This window comes from Trachemys scripta, chromosome 8 (genome assembly GCF_013100865.1).
Source record: "Trachemys scripta elegans isolate TJP31775 chromosome 8, CAS_Tse_1.0, whole genome shotgun sequence".
Taxonomy (NCBI): Eukaryota; Metazoa; Chordata; order Testudines; family Emydidae; genus Trachemys; species Trachemys scripta.
The window spans coordinates 56,219,720-56,235,462 of NC_048305.1; the positions used below are offsets into that span (position 1 = coordinate 56,219,720).

The 15,743-nt window shown below is 40.3% G+C and overlaps 2 protein-coding genes across 8 annotated transcripts in view; one reads left to right on the top strand and one right to left on the bottom strand.

Annotated features, from left to right (window-relative positions):
* Positions 1 to 11,165, top strand: part of SWT1 (SWT1 RNA endoribonuclease homolog) — an 89,372-nt gene extending 78,207 nt beyond the window's left edge. For all 5 annotated transcript variants that reach the window (XM_034780367.1, XM_034780366.1, XM_034780370.1 and 2 more), the window contains one exon: positions 9,885 to 11,165. In XM_034780367.1, coding sequence (XP_034636258.1) covers positions 9,885 to 9,990 — 106 coding nt within the window. In that variant the 3' untranslated portion in view covers positions 9,991 to 11,165. The remainder of the gene's footprint in view (positions 1 to 9,884) is intronic.
* A 1,002-nt stretch (positions 11,166 to 12,167) lies between these two features.
* IVNS1ABP (influenza virus NS1A binding protein) overlaps positions 12,168 to 15,743 on the bottom strand; it is a 143,514-nt gene continuing 139,938 nt past the window's right edge. For all 3 annotated transcript variants that reach the window (XM_034780373.1, XM_034780372.1, XM_034780374.1), the window contains 4 exons: positions 14,856 to 14,982; positions 14,641 to 14,772; positions 14,285 to 14,458; positions 12,168 to 13,580 (listed from right to left, as the gene is read on the bottom strand). In XM_034780373.1, the coding sequence (XP_034636264.1) occupies positions 13,327 to 13,580; positions 14,285 to 14,458; positions 14,641 to 14,772; positions 14,856 to 14,982 (687 nt within the window). In that variant the 3' untranslated portion in view covers positions 12,168 to 13,326. The remainder of the gene's footprint in view (positions 13,581 to 14,284; positions 14,459 to 14,640; positions 14,773 to 14,855; positions 14,983 to 15,743) is intronic.

The window sequence follows — 15,743 nt, forward strand, 5'->3', positions numbered from 1 at the left end:
GACCCCCCCCCCCGAACTCCCGACCCATCCAACCCTCCCCCTGCTCCCTGTCTCTTGACTGCCCCCTCCAGAACCTCCCTGCCCCTTCTCCGACCTCCTGGCCCCCTTAGCATGCCGCTCAGAACAGTGTGTCGGGCCGCATGCGCAGCCCGACATGGTGCCGCGCTCCCCCACGGAGCGCATAGTCCGGTTCCTGCCCTCGCAGAGCGCTGCGGAGCGGCGCGCTGGGCAGGGGGAGGAGCTCCAGACTGCCGGAGGTCTGTTGCTAACGGCTGGCCGGCTGCGAATGCAGGGAGAGGGAGGGAGGGAGAGAGAGGAGGGGAGTGATCTCGGCTGCAGAGGAGGGGCTCTCTCTGACTGCTGGAGCCCCATGCAAGTGGTACCATCCGGCCGGCTGCCTGTCAGCCGTGCGCACTCTGCATGGGGGGGAAGTCCGGACATTTACAAATTCCCCCCCGGACACTATTTTTAACTGAGAAAAGCCGGACATGTCTGGGGGAATCCGGACGAATGGTAACCCTACCATTCATGACCACCTGCCCCACTACCACCAACCTCCTGGTGACAGTCTGAAGTTTGCTTGTTGGAGTTCCAGTCTTATTGAACGTGTCATGATTTGTCTGATCAGAGCTTCTCTGAAACTTGGGATGTTAATCAAAGAAACTGCTTCAGGGCTTTTTTTTGTCAAGGGCTCTTGTCTGCGTATTTCCTCTTCTCATCTTCCCCTCCTTGCCCTCTGTGTTAGAGGCTGGGATATGGGGATAAAGGAGACTGGGTGGGAAAGGGGTATACACCTAGTTCTACTATTTGGGCAGCTTTTCTAACAAATTCCCCTTGACCATCATTGAATGAGGCCTTGGCCACACTTGAGAGTTACAGCGCAATAAAGCTGCCCACAGTGCTGTAACTCACTCCCCGTCCACACTGGCAAGACACTTACAGCGCTGTATCTCCGTGGCTACAGCGCTGCAGGTACTCCACCTCCCCGAGAGGATTAACACCTGGTGCGGAGTGGCTGAGACGCTGGTGCTCCAGTGTAAATGGGGAGTAACCTTATTACGCAGTGATTGACCTCCGGAAACTCCCCATAATTCTTTTAAGTGAAGGTTCCTCTCCTTGTTTTGTTGTGATGCCTCCAGACGCTCCGGGAGCTGCTTATCAAAAAAACAAGCACAGCTACTGTTTGCTTTGAATGAGTAGAGGCAGGCGGGGGGGCTCCCTTTGGAACACCCACAGCTAATGTTTGCTTGAAGAGAGAGGCGGTGCTTGGGGAGAGAGGGGGGCTGAGGTCCGTTTCGGCCAGCGGTGGCTTATCTGGTCTGTGAGAAAAAAACAAACAGCTGCTGTTTGCTTTCAGTGAGTGAGAGAGGGGTGGAGGAGGGAGGGGGGTCGGAACTTGCAAGGCAGGGTGCTGACAGTGTTGGCACTCCAAAAATCCGCTCTCTCTCCCCCCATGCTCCCTGTCACACTCCCCCCACCCCTTTTGAAAAGCACATTGCAGCCACTTGAACCCATAATGCACCACTCTCAATGCCGCTGCAAATGTTGCCACGACAGTGCACTGGCAGCTGTCAGTGTGGACAGACTGCAGCGCTTTCCCTACTCAGCTGTACGAAGACAGGCTTAACTCACAGCACTGTACAGCTGCAAGTGTAGCCAAGGCCTGAGTCATGGTCAGAGGGCTGGAGAAAGCAGGAAAGCCAAGGACTGCGGAGCAGTGCTCCCTGCTGTCTGATCAGCCTCTCTCCCAGTACAGTTTCTTGTCTCTCTAACCAAATAAAGCTGGCTGATGGAGTCAGGGCCTGATAAACCATCCATAGTTAATCATAGTAGAGCTCCCTATGTGGTGAACTGTGGAAAGTTTATCACACAGAGAAGCTGTTTCAGTAGAAGAGCGCAGCTTGTCAGGGAATTTGTCTGAAAGCTCCACCTCTTCCTGCCCTTTTCCCATTTTTCAGTTCTGGAATGTGTTCATTGAGGGCAATAGCATTGTTGGATTGCAAGTGAGTGTGATAGAGAGGGTAGTATTGTGTAGTTGTGATGGTAGCTAATATTTGGACAATGGTATGGTATTGTATTGGGTGTTAATTTAGGATATCTTGTTAGAGTTTTCAGAGTTGAGAGGAGATACTGTTTTTGTGAGGGGGGTTATATGGATTGACTAATTGACAATTTGGTGTAAACCCCAAGGGGGGGGGGGATTATTATTACATTAAAATTATTCGGTCCATGAGTCTTTGGCCCTGTCTAGACTAAGAGAATATTAGCTTGGGGAGTATAGGCTTGACCATGACAATGGGGCTGGCAGTTCTTAAAATGTAATATTAGAGGCTCAAAATCAAGCTATTCTGACACCGAGGAAGAATAAGAAGAGCCCCAAGAGGCCAATGTGGCTGCGCAAGGAGCTTTTTAACTATCTAAAAACCAAAAGGGATACATACAAGGAAATGGAAAGAGGGGCATGTCACAAAGGAAGTATACATGGGAATAGCGTGCTTGTGTAGGGACAAAATCAGGAAAGGCAAGATAAAGAATGAGTTACAGCTGGCAACAAATCTTACAGACAACAAGAAGCGGTTCTTCAAATACATCAGCCAAAAAAGAAAGATCAAGGAAGGTCTGGGTCCATTGCTCAATGGAGAAGGTGAGTTGGTAACAGAAGATGATAGGAAGGCGGAGCTGCTCAATGCCTATTTTGCTTCAGTCTTCGCTAGTTGTCCGGTCACATGTTTTTTTGTTTTTTTTTTTGTGAGAAGTTGCCATAGACAAAGGGGAAGGGATGCAGATCGGGATAAGTAAAGAACACCTCAGATTTTTTTGACCAATTTGAATAGGGCCGGATGCTATTCACCTGAGGTTATGGAAGGAACTAGCTGAAGAAATCGTGGAGCCACTGGCAATATTATTTACAAACTCATGCATGACAGGAGAGGCAAAGACACTTCTGAGTCAGGAATGGTGATCTTTAACTGGTACACCCAGAGCCTATTTTCAGTATCTTCTGTGCATCTCCTTTGTCCTAGCCCCTTTTTCACAAGTAGAAAAGGGATGTATTTGAGCTTCCTGACAGCAGCAGCAGCAGCCATGTTCTGAGCTGTGATGACAAGACAACATGCTATAAAAATGCTAATGCTATCAGGCTCCCTCTTGCGATAAGGAGATGTAAAAACAATCCCTATTGGTCCATTGAGAATTGGATGTAACTACTATAAATCGATAGACCCAGACAGAATTTATATTCTCTTGCACTACTTCTTTGTTAGTGTAAGAGAGCCTGGATGTTAAATCTTGCCTTTCATGTTCATCTTGTCTAGCTACTAATCAATTGGCACTACAATATCTTAGGCAGAATTTTAATTAAGTCGGAAGGAAATTAAATATTTGTGTTTGAGCTGCAGATATTTTCCTGAGCTTGTTTCTAAGGAATATCTTATTAGACTGTATTGTCAAAATCATTCTAATTGCTTTCCAAGTTCATAATTGGTATTGGTATTGTTTACTAGTTAACTTTGTAAAAAGACCTGCCCCATGTCATTAGTAAGTTGTATTATTGGGCTAGATAAGTGGAGGAAAATGTCTGTAAGGCTGTGTGCACTTACAGCATTATGTCGAGTATGTATGACTGCATGACCCCCCAGCATGGTTATAAATAGCAATGAAGACAGTGGTGCACTGCTTAGGCGAACAAAGACATGCCAGAACTTTAGGGGTGGGTGTGTGTGTGTGTGTGTGTGTGTGTGTATGTACATATATATACGTACGTGTGTGTGTGTGTATATATATCTATATCTATATCTATCTTAATGCCCAGGCCATGACTCCAACATCTACCCTGCTATTTTTAGCAGTGGAGCATCCTGCTGCCTCCCCACTTCTGAGCCTTTCCCTGCTGCAGTGAAAGGCTCCAGCAGCAGGGAAAGGCACTGGCAGCTCCCTGCTACTGGAGCCTTTCTCTGCTGCAGTGAAATTCTCCTGCAGATCTCCACTGCCAGAGCCTTTCCCTGCTGAAGAAGTCGTTCACTGCCACGTGTAGCTATGTATTGCAGTGTGGATATAGCCACAGTGGAAAGTACGCATGTAGCTACACTTATATTACCTGCCACCACAAGTGTATAGAAGGGCAGAGGGACATAATCAGGCAGTTTCTAACAGTTGTGTTGCAAGTGGGTTGCAACACAACTATAGTTGGTAATTAGAATGTCTTCATGCATTATGCTGTCACTGCTGTAAATTATTCCCAGAAGTTGCATCATGCATTTGAATGATTTAGCTTTCATGGATGGGATTTTCTTTTCCCCTAGTCCTTGGGCAAATGACCAAATTTATTTTATTCGTTAGAACAAAAACTATAAAATAAGAATGCATGGATTTCAGGTATGGGAACACTTTTTTGCTTCCATTTGCTGGATTGTTAAAATTCTAACCTATTATGTGATCAATAAAGCAGGGGAAAAAAATACCCTAACAGAAAACCTAGCTAGTGGGCTGTATTGACATATAATATTCACCCTGATGAAGAGAAATAATGTGTATGTAAACTATGCAGCACCTGGTTTGAAGTGTTATTTAAGGGAACAGACCTGTAGTGTGCTCATGTGAGTAGGCTGTTTAATGTCCCTAAGTCCTGTATCATAAAATATTTTAGTGGATCCATTTTAAAATGTTTCTTGGTAAAAAAAAATAAATGCCCAAAATGGGTTGGGAGTGGGGACAAAGAAATTACTGAAATTGCATTTAACCAGCTTTAGATCCTTAATGTTTAGATCGTTATTGCCTAACAAAACTCTAAATGCAAAATAAGTATAATTGCAGATACAATAAAAATGCACTCTTGCCTAGAGCAAATAACTGAATTTCTATTAAATAATTTAGTCATTTTAGTCTTACATCTGCAACTGACTCAATCACGGTTTCCTCAGGCTGCATGAAAGCATTTAGTTTAAACTTGCAGCTCAAAGTAAAGGCTTGATCCTACAACTCTTAATTGCATTAGTAGTCGTTACTTGTGCAAATTGTCCTATTTTAGTGGTTCTCAAACTTTTGTACTGGTGACCCCTTCCACATAGCAATCCTCTGCATGCGACCCCCCCCCTATAAATTAAAAACACTTTTTTATATATTTAACACCATTAGAAATGCTCGAGGCAAAGCGGGGTTTGGGGTGGAGGCTGAAGCTCGCGACCCCCCCATGTAATAACCTCATGACCCCCTGAGGAGTCCAAACCCCTGTCCTATTTATTTCCAGGCACACACTGATTCCAGTGAGTGTGATTACTTGTGTGAATTAGGGTTACAGGACTGGGCTCTATGTTCAATATCTGTGGTCCTAGGTGATCTTGACAGAGTTAGCCAAAAAATGTTTTCCCCTCACAACACCCACCACTCTCATTAAAAAGCACAAGCAAGCATCAGCAATGTGGGTTATGTTGGAGGAAACTTGTGCTGTAACTGAAATGCATAGCTACAAAGTAAACTGGTGTGATACCGCTGCTTAATTTAAAACTTGCTGTGAATAAAGAAGCTTAACAGATAAAGAGCCAAAGGACCTAGAGGGTCTGTCTCTTACTCTTTACCCAGGCAAATGCCCACTGCATTAACTTAATCCTACTGTAATATTTGCATAAGAATTTGCCTCATTTTTTCCCTAAATGAATAATTATAACCTGTGTTTAAAAAGGATTGAGATTAATGATCTCCAGTGTTTTTACATTGCTGCCTTGCACACACAATGCTTAATTCAAGCAGACAGGTATTTTTGGTACTTGGCAAAGCCAGCATGCTCTGTTAATGCTTCCTGCTCTTGCAATGAGGTAGGGAAAAGCCCAGAGCCACTGGCATTTTCAGAACAATGGTCAGGTGTAGATGTAAAATGGAAAAAGGTATATTTCTGCTACGGAGCCTTTAATGTGCGGTGATTATGTATTGGGTATTATAGAAGTGCGCGGGAATGATTGTGAAAGTGACTGTTTACAAAACAAAACTTTTACTATTGATCTTCTCTGCTCTTCTGTTCTTATCTGCTGATTAAAATTGAGTTTTATTACCTTGGATAATGCAGAGGTGACATAGCAGCCAAGTTCTGCTTCTGGAATCTTTATTGTAACTATATGGTATGAGGTAGAAATGTATTCTCCAACACTGGAAAACTGTACTGGGGATTTGAAAAGCAATTAGAACAATCTTGTTTTGACTGATACTTTAGCAGATTTGGGCGCTTGAATGTAAAACCCATAATCACTTAAATCCTTACTCATGCAGGTAGTCCCAATTAAATCAGTGGACCTACTCATGTGATTCTTTGTCCTGGACATGGAAGTCATTAACAAAATATAAATATGGACCCCCATAGATGTCACTATCGTTAACCAAAAGCATGCTTTTGCCCTTTGTACTTGGTTAATTGTTGCATGACTCTTACTGTTTCTGTTTTATATCTAGTAATTGTATTTATTTATTTTATGGCTAGTAATTGGGCCATTAGAATTTTGTGCTATTTCCATAGCAAGAATCTTTCAGGGTAGTGATATCCAGGCTTTCAGTGATTCTATGTAATCAGTCTGATGTTGGCTGTGGAATTCCATAGTTTTGGTCATGTCCAGACCTCTGGCTAGGCAGACAGCTTGTAACAATTATGCAATAAATGTGTGTGTTAAAGGTACCTTACAATAGCTTCTTTTGCATAGTAAAGTGAAATAAAATGCTTTTTAAAGGGGGGGAGCGGGGAGAGCAAAAACAACCTCCATCCCCAAGGTTCTCTTGTGACAAAATAATAGATTCTCAGGATATTTAGTTATTTAAGTACTGCGTTGACTTAGTCCAGATATAAGTATTAGTTAGACTGTCTCCAAAGGCTCTCTTTCCTTCATTAATGATATTTGAAATGTATATACTGCCATCATTACCAAACTGATTGCTCAGTTTATAAACCAGTGAGAACTTCATCCACTGACAGCAGTGGAGCCACTTCTGGCATGACACTAAGTGACATTATTTAAATAGCTATAAAATATCAATTCACAAACAGATGGAAGGAATGTATTTCTGTAGCTAGAAAAAGCCTCAATAGCTGAGCAAAGTGTTGATATAAAAACCTAACCGTTCAAATACAGATGGTGTCTTGACTGAATGGTAGGACTAGCAATAGTTTTGGACCATCTCAGCATTACTTGTGAATCTTGTGAAAGTTTGACTTTTTTGCCAGACTCTTTCCGCTCTGCTTTTCAGAGGCATTACATTATCTATGTGTTAGCACCCCTTGGCATTATCAAGGACGTACTGCTGAAATCCTTCCTTGGGCAAAATGCACACTAAATTCATAGCAAGTGTTGCCTGGGTAGATGGTGGTATTGGGACTGTAATGCCAATAGGTGTTAGGTTTTTAATGCTGCACGTAATTGTAATGGATGTAGATATGAGAGATTCAGTGCTAATTGCAGCATACTTCATGATAAAACTCCTCTTGTAAATTGTTTTGTCAAACTATTACTTAGATATTTTTTCAACACTATGGCAAAGCCAAGGTAATAAGTCAAAATAGCTTCATGGACAACAGCTAGAGCGACTGAGACCTATTTGAAGGTAGGGGTGGTGCTTGAATGCTGTGTGGTATGGTGGGTACCACAGGGAGATTTGTATATAATTTACATGTGACCCTTATTTTAGAAGATTTATAGTAATAGGTCTCTAGTATATTTTAATTTGCTTTGAGTCTTAATTTGCTTCCAATACTGCAGCAAAGTATATTTTGAATGTACTGTGGGGTTTTTGTTTCCGTATTTGCCAGCTGTAATGGTGACTTGAAGCTAAAAAGAATTCTACCACTTAATATCCAACACAAGCTCAAGTTAGAAAGAAATCTTAAAACATACAGATGTCAGATCTAGCAAAATAGCTAGCTGCCTTAGAAAAGGTTTAGCTGTTCAAATGGTAAAGTTTAAGAGCATCTCTGTGTGGTTTTGTGAAACCCTGGGGGTGGAGGGGCAGAGGCTAGCTCAGTAAAAACTATGAAACTCGTTGTTTTGGGGTGTTTTTTAAAAAAAAAAAACAACAACAAAAAAACACACAACAAATGTTTTCAGACTTTAAAAAAAAAATTGGAAATCAGGCAATTTGGAAGGTGGCTTTATTTATTTATTTATTCTCTCTCTAAAAATGGACTACCTTTCTCAGACAAGGGTCTACTCATAGTTTGAAAGGCTTGTGTGTGAAAATCTGCAATGGATACCATTTTAAATTAAAACTCAGCAGTTACCACTCTACATACTCAGTGTGTTGTTTAAAATAGAAGTTACTCTGATTACTGCAGGTACCTGGGTAATGGTTAGGGTTTAATGATACCCATTGGAGCAGATCCTCAACTGCTGTAAACTGACAGAGCTCCAGTGGATTCAATGGAACTTCTACAATTTACACCAGTTGCCCCACTGTATGTATTGCTTGTGTACTGTTAAGGAGGTATAACTGGGTCCTCTTTAATCTACATGAACTACAATTAAACAAAATAAAAGTGAAACAAAATACATTTTGAATGATCATTGGTTAACACTAGAACAAGGGGGTCCTCAGGATTCCTGTTCAGAAACACAGTATAAGTCATACAGTGCCTATACTCTGAATGAGCAGTATTAAGCCATGTCTAAACAACTAAATGTTAATGATTGTACTAACAGAATCCCATGGAAGTTAAATGCCTAATTTGAGAAAGTACACCCCCCTTATTTTCTAGACTGAGGGAGAGGGCAAAATAAGGTCACAGCTTTGTCTGTAGCATCAGTGCAACAGGACGACTTCTAGCTCTAGTGCAGCAGTTCTCAAACTGTGGGTCGCAACCCCCTTTGAATGGGGTCACTAGGGCTTAGACTTGCTGGCGCATGGAGCTTCAGCCCTGTAAGAGCTTCAGCCCTGCACAACAGGGCTCAGGTTACTGGCCCCCTGCCTAGGTCTGAAGACCTTGAGCTTTAGCTTTGGACCCCCACATAGCAGAGGGGATCAGATTTTGACTCCCCACCCAAGGCACTAGGGCAGGCTCAGGCTTCGGTCCCCCCTCCTGGGGTCATGAAGTAACTTTTGTTGTCAGAAGGGGGTGGGGGGTCACGGTGCAATGAAGTTTTAGAACACCAGCTCCAGTGGATAGGCAGCTAAGTTCCACTGTATGCTCTTTTGCTGCAGCTGAGCATCAGGGCCATATAATGATCACCTTTCCAATGATCTCAGATGAGGTTACCATAAAAATGAAGATGTTTACTGTGGGAAAACAGAAAATAGGCACAGTACTTAGCTGAATTAGAGCCTAACTTCATGCATAGAAGTAGTCTCCCTGAAGTCTGAGATTGCTCACATATTTAAGCCCTTAATTTTAAATTCCTTGTGGAAATGGGGCTGTTATGAGGCAATCTTAAAAAAAATTGGGAAAAGACACACTAAAGGAAAAGGTGACTTGTGGAATTTACACAAATTGTTTTCATTCAAAAACAGCTTCGGTGGAAAAGAGCTTTTAAAATAAAATCTGTAAGTTTCAATTGTATACATTTGGCAACTTTATTCCATGTACATAACTGTCTAGGTAAACATTAATTCTATAAATATGCTGATACTGAATTTTGTTCTTGCAGCATGCAGCTGGGGATGGGAATAGTTGGCTTAGTTTGAAACTCACTAATTATCTACATATTGTCTTAATCTTTCAAGTAGTAATAAGGATGGCACTTTTGGCAGATGTCAGGTGTCCTCCACTCCCACTGTTCAGAAAGATTGGGTGCACACCCTCTGAAAATACCATGTTACATCTAAAAATTAAAACCTTATAAAATGTCTATTTTTTCATATTAAAAAGTTATTGTCTGCTGACGGGTTGGTTTAATATACATCTTTTCTTTTCCTTCTAGAGAGAGGTTAACAGTTGGATGTTGCCAGCTGGCACAGCTGGAATACACTATTACACAGTGCAATGCATCTGTCCATATGGAGGCCAAAAATAGGGGCTGGTTATGATACTACAGTCAACTTCAGGTTTTGATCTACACTGTTCTCCCCTTGAGCTTCCCCCTCCTTAAATTGTACTCTTTTAAAAAAATAAAATAAAATAAAATGGGGAACTTTGTCAGGAGAGCAACCACAATCTAGTCCAGTTTTTCTCAGTGCTGTTTAACTTACACTTGAATCTACTTCCTGAATTATTTTTCCCCCATTCAGCTAGCACCAGGAATCCACCAGCAGCATTAATTGTTGGCATTTGCATTAAATCTCATCTTCCAGAGATGAGCACAATCCTAGATGTTGCCACTAGGATACTTAGCATATATCTGTTTGGACTACTTTTAAAGTGCAAAAAATAAATAGCCAGTGTTTTTGTATAGAAGACTACCCTGTAAACACTTCCCTTCTGACAACCAAAAAGCAAGAAAACAAAGTGTGGTGTAAAATTTAAGAGATTCAAATACCTTTAAGTCCAAGCCAGAGGAGAGAATTTTTTTTTGGTCTGCCTAAAAGATGACAGGTGAAAAATAGTTTAAAAGTTCTGCCCTCCTCCAGTTCAATGATCAAGTTAACCCTTTCCTGTATGTACTGGTCTGATTGGTTCTGAGAATTTCCTATCCTTAATTTAAGCAAAGGTGGTGCAGGTGAGATCTTAGTGTTTCCTAAAAGGTATGTGAGTTAAACAGGTACTAACAAGTAAAACTGCCTAAAAATTGCTTCCTGTCTAAATTAACTGGTTTTATTTACCCATCAGTGAGTTAGTAATTCTATTTGTCCTTTCCTTTACAGTAGAAATTTGGGTGGTTTTCACCTAGAAGTCATCTTAAAAAAAACCCCAAACCAAAACACACCTACCTTTTCAACCTCTCTCTCTCTATATATATATATAGAAAGGAACTTCTTTTCTACTGCAGGGCACTGTCAAATGATTTCCCTTGCTGCTGTTCAAGTTGCACATGTTGCTGTTGGAATGTAATTATAACTTGTTTCTTGAAACTGACTTAACAGCTATTTACAATACTTCTGGCCTTTAATACTACCTGTCTATTTGCTTGTACAGAGACCAGACATACTTGTAAAACTGTATCACTGATTTTTTTTTAAATATATTCTTGACTTGTAACAGCTTTACTGGAAGTGTAACTAATTGAAGTTTAATTCCTTAATAAATTGTGCTATTTTGAACAGTCCTCTCTTTACTATGTAGATGCAAATGTGTTCACTCACTCCAAGCAAACTCAGGGGGAACATTTCTTTTGTTCGTGTTCTTGTATCTCATTCTATGTACTGAATTCACAAATGTCTCAGAAGCTGCTACAGTACAGGCCCTCAATTGCAGAAAAATAATGGTTTTTAAAAATACCGTGCTGCCCCATTCTGATTGTTCTAATGTGTACTTAGTATGCTTGGGCTAAAAAAAACCCAAACAGGATTGTTTGACATACTGTCAATGCTGTTGTCCTCAAACAGACAATTTCATTCTTCAAGGCAGCAGTAAAACTTGATGACTTGTCAGGAATGCATCAGAGTATATGTATGTAAAACACATGCCTTTTTTTCCAGATCTACTACAAGTTACTAAGAGCTATCTAATTTTCTGACCAGTTACTAAAACTAATTTAATATGGCTTAATGGCTGTCCTTAGCTGAGCATTATGACTTCTGGGTCCACCTCTCAACTATTCCAGCTTAGTTCAGTCCAGTGTTCTGTAGTTAAGATTAAATGTAGCAAGCCCTATCATTGCTGTATAGAGTTGGAAAGGAGTAAGACTGACAAAAGCTGGTGGTGCTCACTGTGAGAACATTAGACCTAAGCCTAGACCAATTTTAGCTATATGGATCAGAACTTTAAAATGTAGTTAGAAAAACTTCCGTTACTTAGATTTGAAAGTGCTATGCTTTAGAATAGTGCTAAATGAGCCACATTAAATTCAGTATTAACCAATTGTAGAAAACCTGGTCAGTCACTTTGCTGTGAGAAAAATAGTAAATGAAACAATGAACTCATTACTGTGGCTCTTTTGGGTACTGTTGATTACTAATTTGGCTGCTGAGGTCTGAGTATCACTGTTCTAGTAAATCCTAAAATTTTGCTTTTAGGGGGCAGATTCACTTCCATTTGTGTTGCAGGATGATTTATCTTTTAAATAAAGAGTGTCTTAGTGACCTGTGAACAAAGCCACAACTACAACTTTGATAGTAATCCTGTGGTGCAAGGATTTCCTGTAAGGTACCTTTTAATGTGTTTGCATCAGCAGCAAGCATTAAGTGCTAAGTTTGGCACCAAGAAAGTTAGATGTGCAGCACTACACATTAGACACCAAGTCATCCCAGCCAACATTTTTACATATGAATAGAGAAAATGAATCAAAACATAACACCAAGCACTTATGGAACAAATTAAGTACAAGTCTTATTCTAGCACATTTGTCAGCTTGCACTATTAGAAAAATAAATACCATTTTAAGAAATGTTTTCATCACCCATTGGTAATATTCTAAACATGAACACTTCAGGTTTTACAAATTAGCTCAACCTTGGTAACAAAACTGCTGTACAGAAAGCACCTTCGACAGGTGTCAAAATATTTGGAGCTAAAATGGTTTAAAAAAAAATCAGTTATGTTCAGAAACTCCATTCAAATTTAATGATACTAAAGTACAATAGTGTAGCAGAGGCAAAAAGGTTAGATGCTCATGTACAGTGGTAAATTAAATATCCCACTCCATCTCTATGAACACCAAGACTGTCTCTGCCTCAATAACTACTATCTGCCACTTTCACTTCAACAGGTAATATTCTGCTGAGTGTATATAAAAAGTTATAAAAAGGCAATCATAAAAGGTTAAGTATTGGCAGGCATGTCAACTTTAATTAAAAAAAAAAGCATTGTATGTGTTAAATAAGGCTTCTTGTTACAGACTGTTCCAGTTACTGGGGTGCGGGAGAGGGAGGGGAGCCTGAAAAACCAACTGCCTATAACCAAAAACCCTATTCTTCCTGCCCCAAACACACATTCTAAGGGGGGGGAAAAAAAATGTGCAAATTGGCAAAACAAACATTGGGGGGGGAAGCTCTTGAAATGATATGCCCAATCAGTTCTTAGTTTCTCTTGCAATATTATCAATTTCCAAAATCTAAGTAACAAAATCCAAAAATACACAAATCACCCTTCATCTTTCCAAAAAAAAAAAAAAAAAAAAGTATATACAGCACATTAATAGTATGCAATATGCAAAAGCTTTGTGTTGCTGTTGGCAACTTCTATACCCTCCCAACCCTCACACATACCTCTACTAAAACACAATTACATCACTAAGCCTGTTAGTTTGCCTGGGGCACTTAAAGTGGTTAAAATTTGTAAGTTTTTGTATATGGGCTCCATTCATTTGACTCTGGGTTGTAGATTTCAACTGTATTCAGGAATTCATTGCCATCAAATCCTCCAACTGCATAAATGGTGTTTGCTACAGCTGCAATACCAGCATTGCTTCTTGGAGTAGTCATGTTTCCCATCATCTTCCATTCATTTTTAGCAGGGTCATACATCTCCACACAACTGACAGCACGAGAACCATCAAAGCCTCCACCAACAAAGAGCTTTCCTATTTAAAAGGGAATGATAAAAGTTTAACTGCTTACATTCCACAAGCCTCTACTTCAGGGGTTGGCCACCTTTCAGAAGTGGTGGGCCGAGTCTTCATTTATTCACTCTGATTTAAGGTTTTGCTTGGCAGTAATATAGAAAGAGACCTTCTAAAAACATTAATGTAACTCTATAATATAGTATTGTTGTATGTAAAGTAAATAATTTAAAATGTTTAAGAAGCTTCATTTAAAATTAAATTTAAATGCAGCGTCCCCCAGACTGGTGGCCAGGACCTGGGCAGTGTAAGTGCTACTGCAAATCAGCTCGCGTGCCACCTTTGGCACGCATGCCACAGGTTGCCTATCTCTGCTCTACTTCATGAACTACTTGTGCACATTTGTGAAGAAATTATTAAAAACTCACTCAACATGAAGGGAGATTGAAATCTAGGAAAAGGGATTTGTGTGTTCCCAATACCATCAAACTACTTGTGCTCCCTTGGTTACCAAAACTGTTTTCTGTACTTATTTCAGAATTACTTCCGTAATTTCCAATTAGTGTTCGAATGCTGTTTATCTAGATAATGTATGATATTTCACTAGATAAAATTTCCATTGTCTGAAGTCCTTTATGAAAGTCAAGCCCAGGAAGTATCTGGAATTTTTTTTTTTTTTTCTCTGCCAATCCTTTGCTTAACTGGCTGAAAGACTAGAAACTTACCATCATGAACAGCCACTCCAGCTCCACGCCTAGCCACATTCATAGGTGCAATTAGAGTCCAGGTGTCATTCTCTGAATTGTAACGTTCTACACTGTTCAGACAATTCCAGGATTCTGCTCCTCCAATTATATACAAATATCCACTTAGCTCACATACTGCAGACTGATGTCTACCTACAAATCAGAAGCCATTAGTTATATCGAGACCCCCCCAAAAAAACCAAACCTATCACTCCTTAAGATTTTAGCAATACAGACTTGCTGGTGCATGGCAGCTGCCTTTTTTATTAGAAATAAAATATGCGCATAGGCAGCAACATTAAAAATCTGCTTTAAAAACACCGCAACAAACTTACGAGTGTTAAGTAGAGCACAGCTTGTCCAAGATTTTGTTATAGGATCAAACACATCACAATTTTTCAGTCCCTTCCGGCCATAAGGATCTGAGCCACCAACAACGTACAGCTTACCATTCAAAGCACATACTCCTGTTTGTATACAAATAAAAGTGATTTATCATCTAATAAATGTGTAAGGAACTAAACAGCCACAGTCACAAAACAGCCATTACCTGCATTGCAACGACTGGTTCTCAGTTCTGGAACAGGAGTCCAGTCATCTATTTCTGGATCATACATTTCCCCACAACTCAAGTCATCGGAGTGACCATTTGACCCCCCTACAACATACAGCTGTCCCTAAGTGGAAGAAAAAAACAACCACTGTTTCACATGTGAATTGAAATTAATTCTGTTCCAGAGTAGTTCACTGGTATTAATTACAATTACTCAACTGCTTGCAACAGAAATTGCAAGGGAAAATCCCGATATACAAGAACAATTAAGTTATTAGTTAAATATCATGTAGTTTACTGTGACCCTGTATGTTTCTTTTAAGGACTGACAAATCCAGTTTTTTCACGATACAATCCCAGAGATGTAACCAAATATCAAACACTGATGTATCAGCATTTATTACTGAAACTTGTTATATTTTAAGAAAAAAATGGTCTTTCTATATTGTCAGGGATCTCTGCATCTGTAATTGAAGAATATCTTTATCACTGCTGAACAACCTCCTCAAAGGCTGGAGCCACCAAGGAGGACACTGCAAATGAAGAAAAATGTGAATGCTTGACAGAACTGTTTCCAGAAGTCTCTATGATCAGCTCTTTTCAGCACAGCATGTTTGAATGAACACAGATTAAGTCCCCTCTATTTAATTATTAGTCAAACTGAGAAAGTGTTAGACAATACTGTGCTTTCTTCACTAATTCCCATACAATCAAATAAAATCCCTCCTGGCAAACCTATAGAACTGGCTGCTTGTGAATACTGAGACACTAAGGGCTTGTCTATACTTATGCGCTGGTTTGGCGGCAGGCAATCGAACTTCTGAGTTCGATTTATCGCGTCTTGTCTGGACACAATAAATCAAACCCAGAAGTGCTCCCCATCGA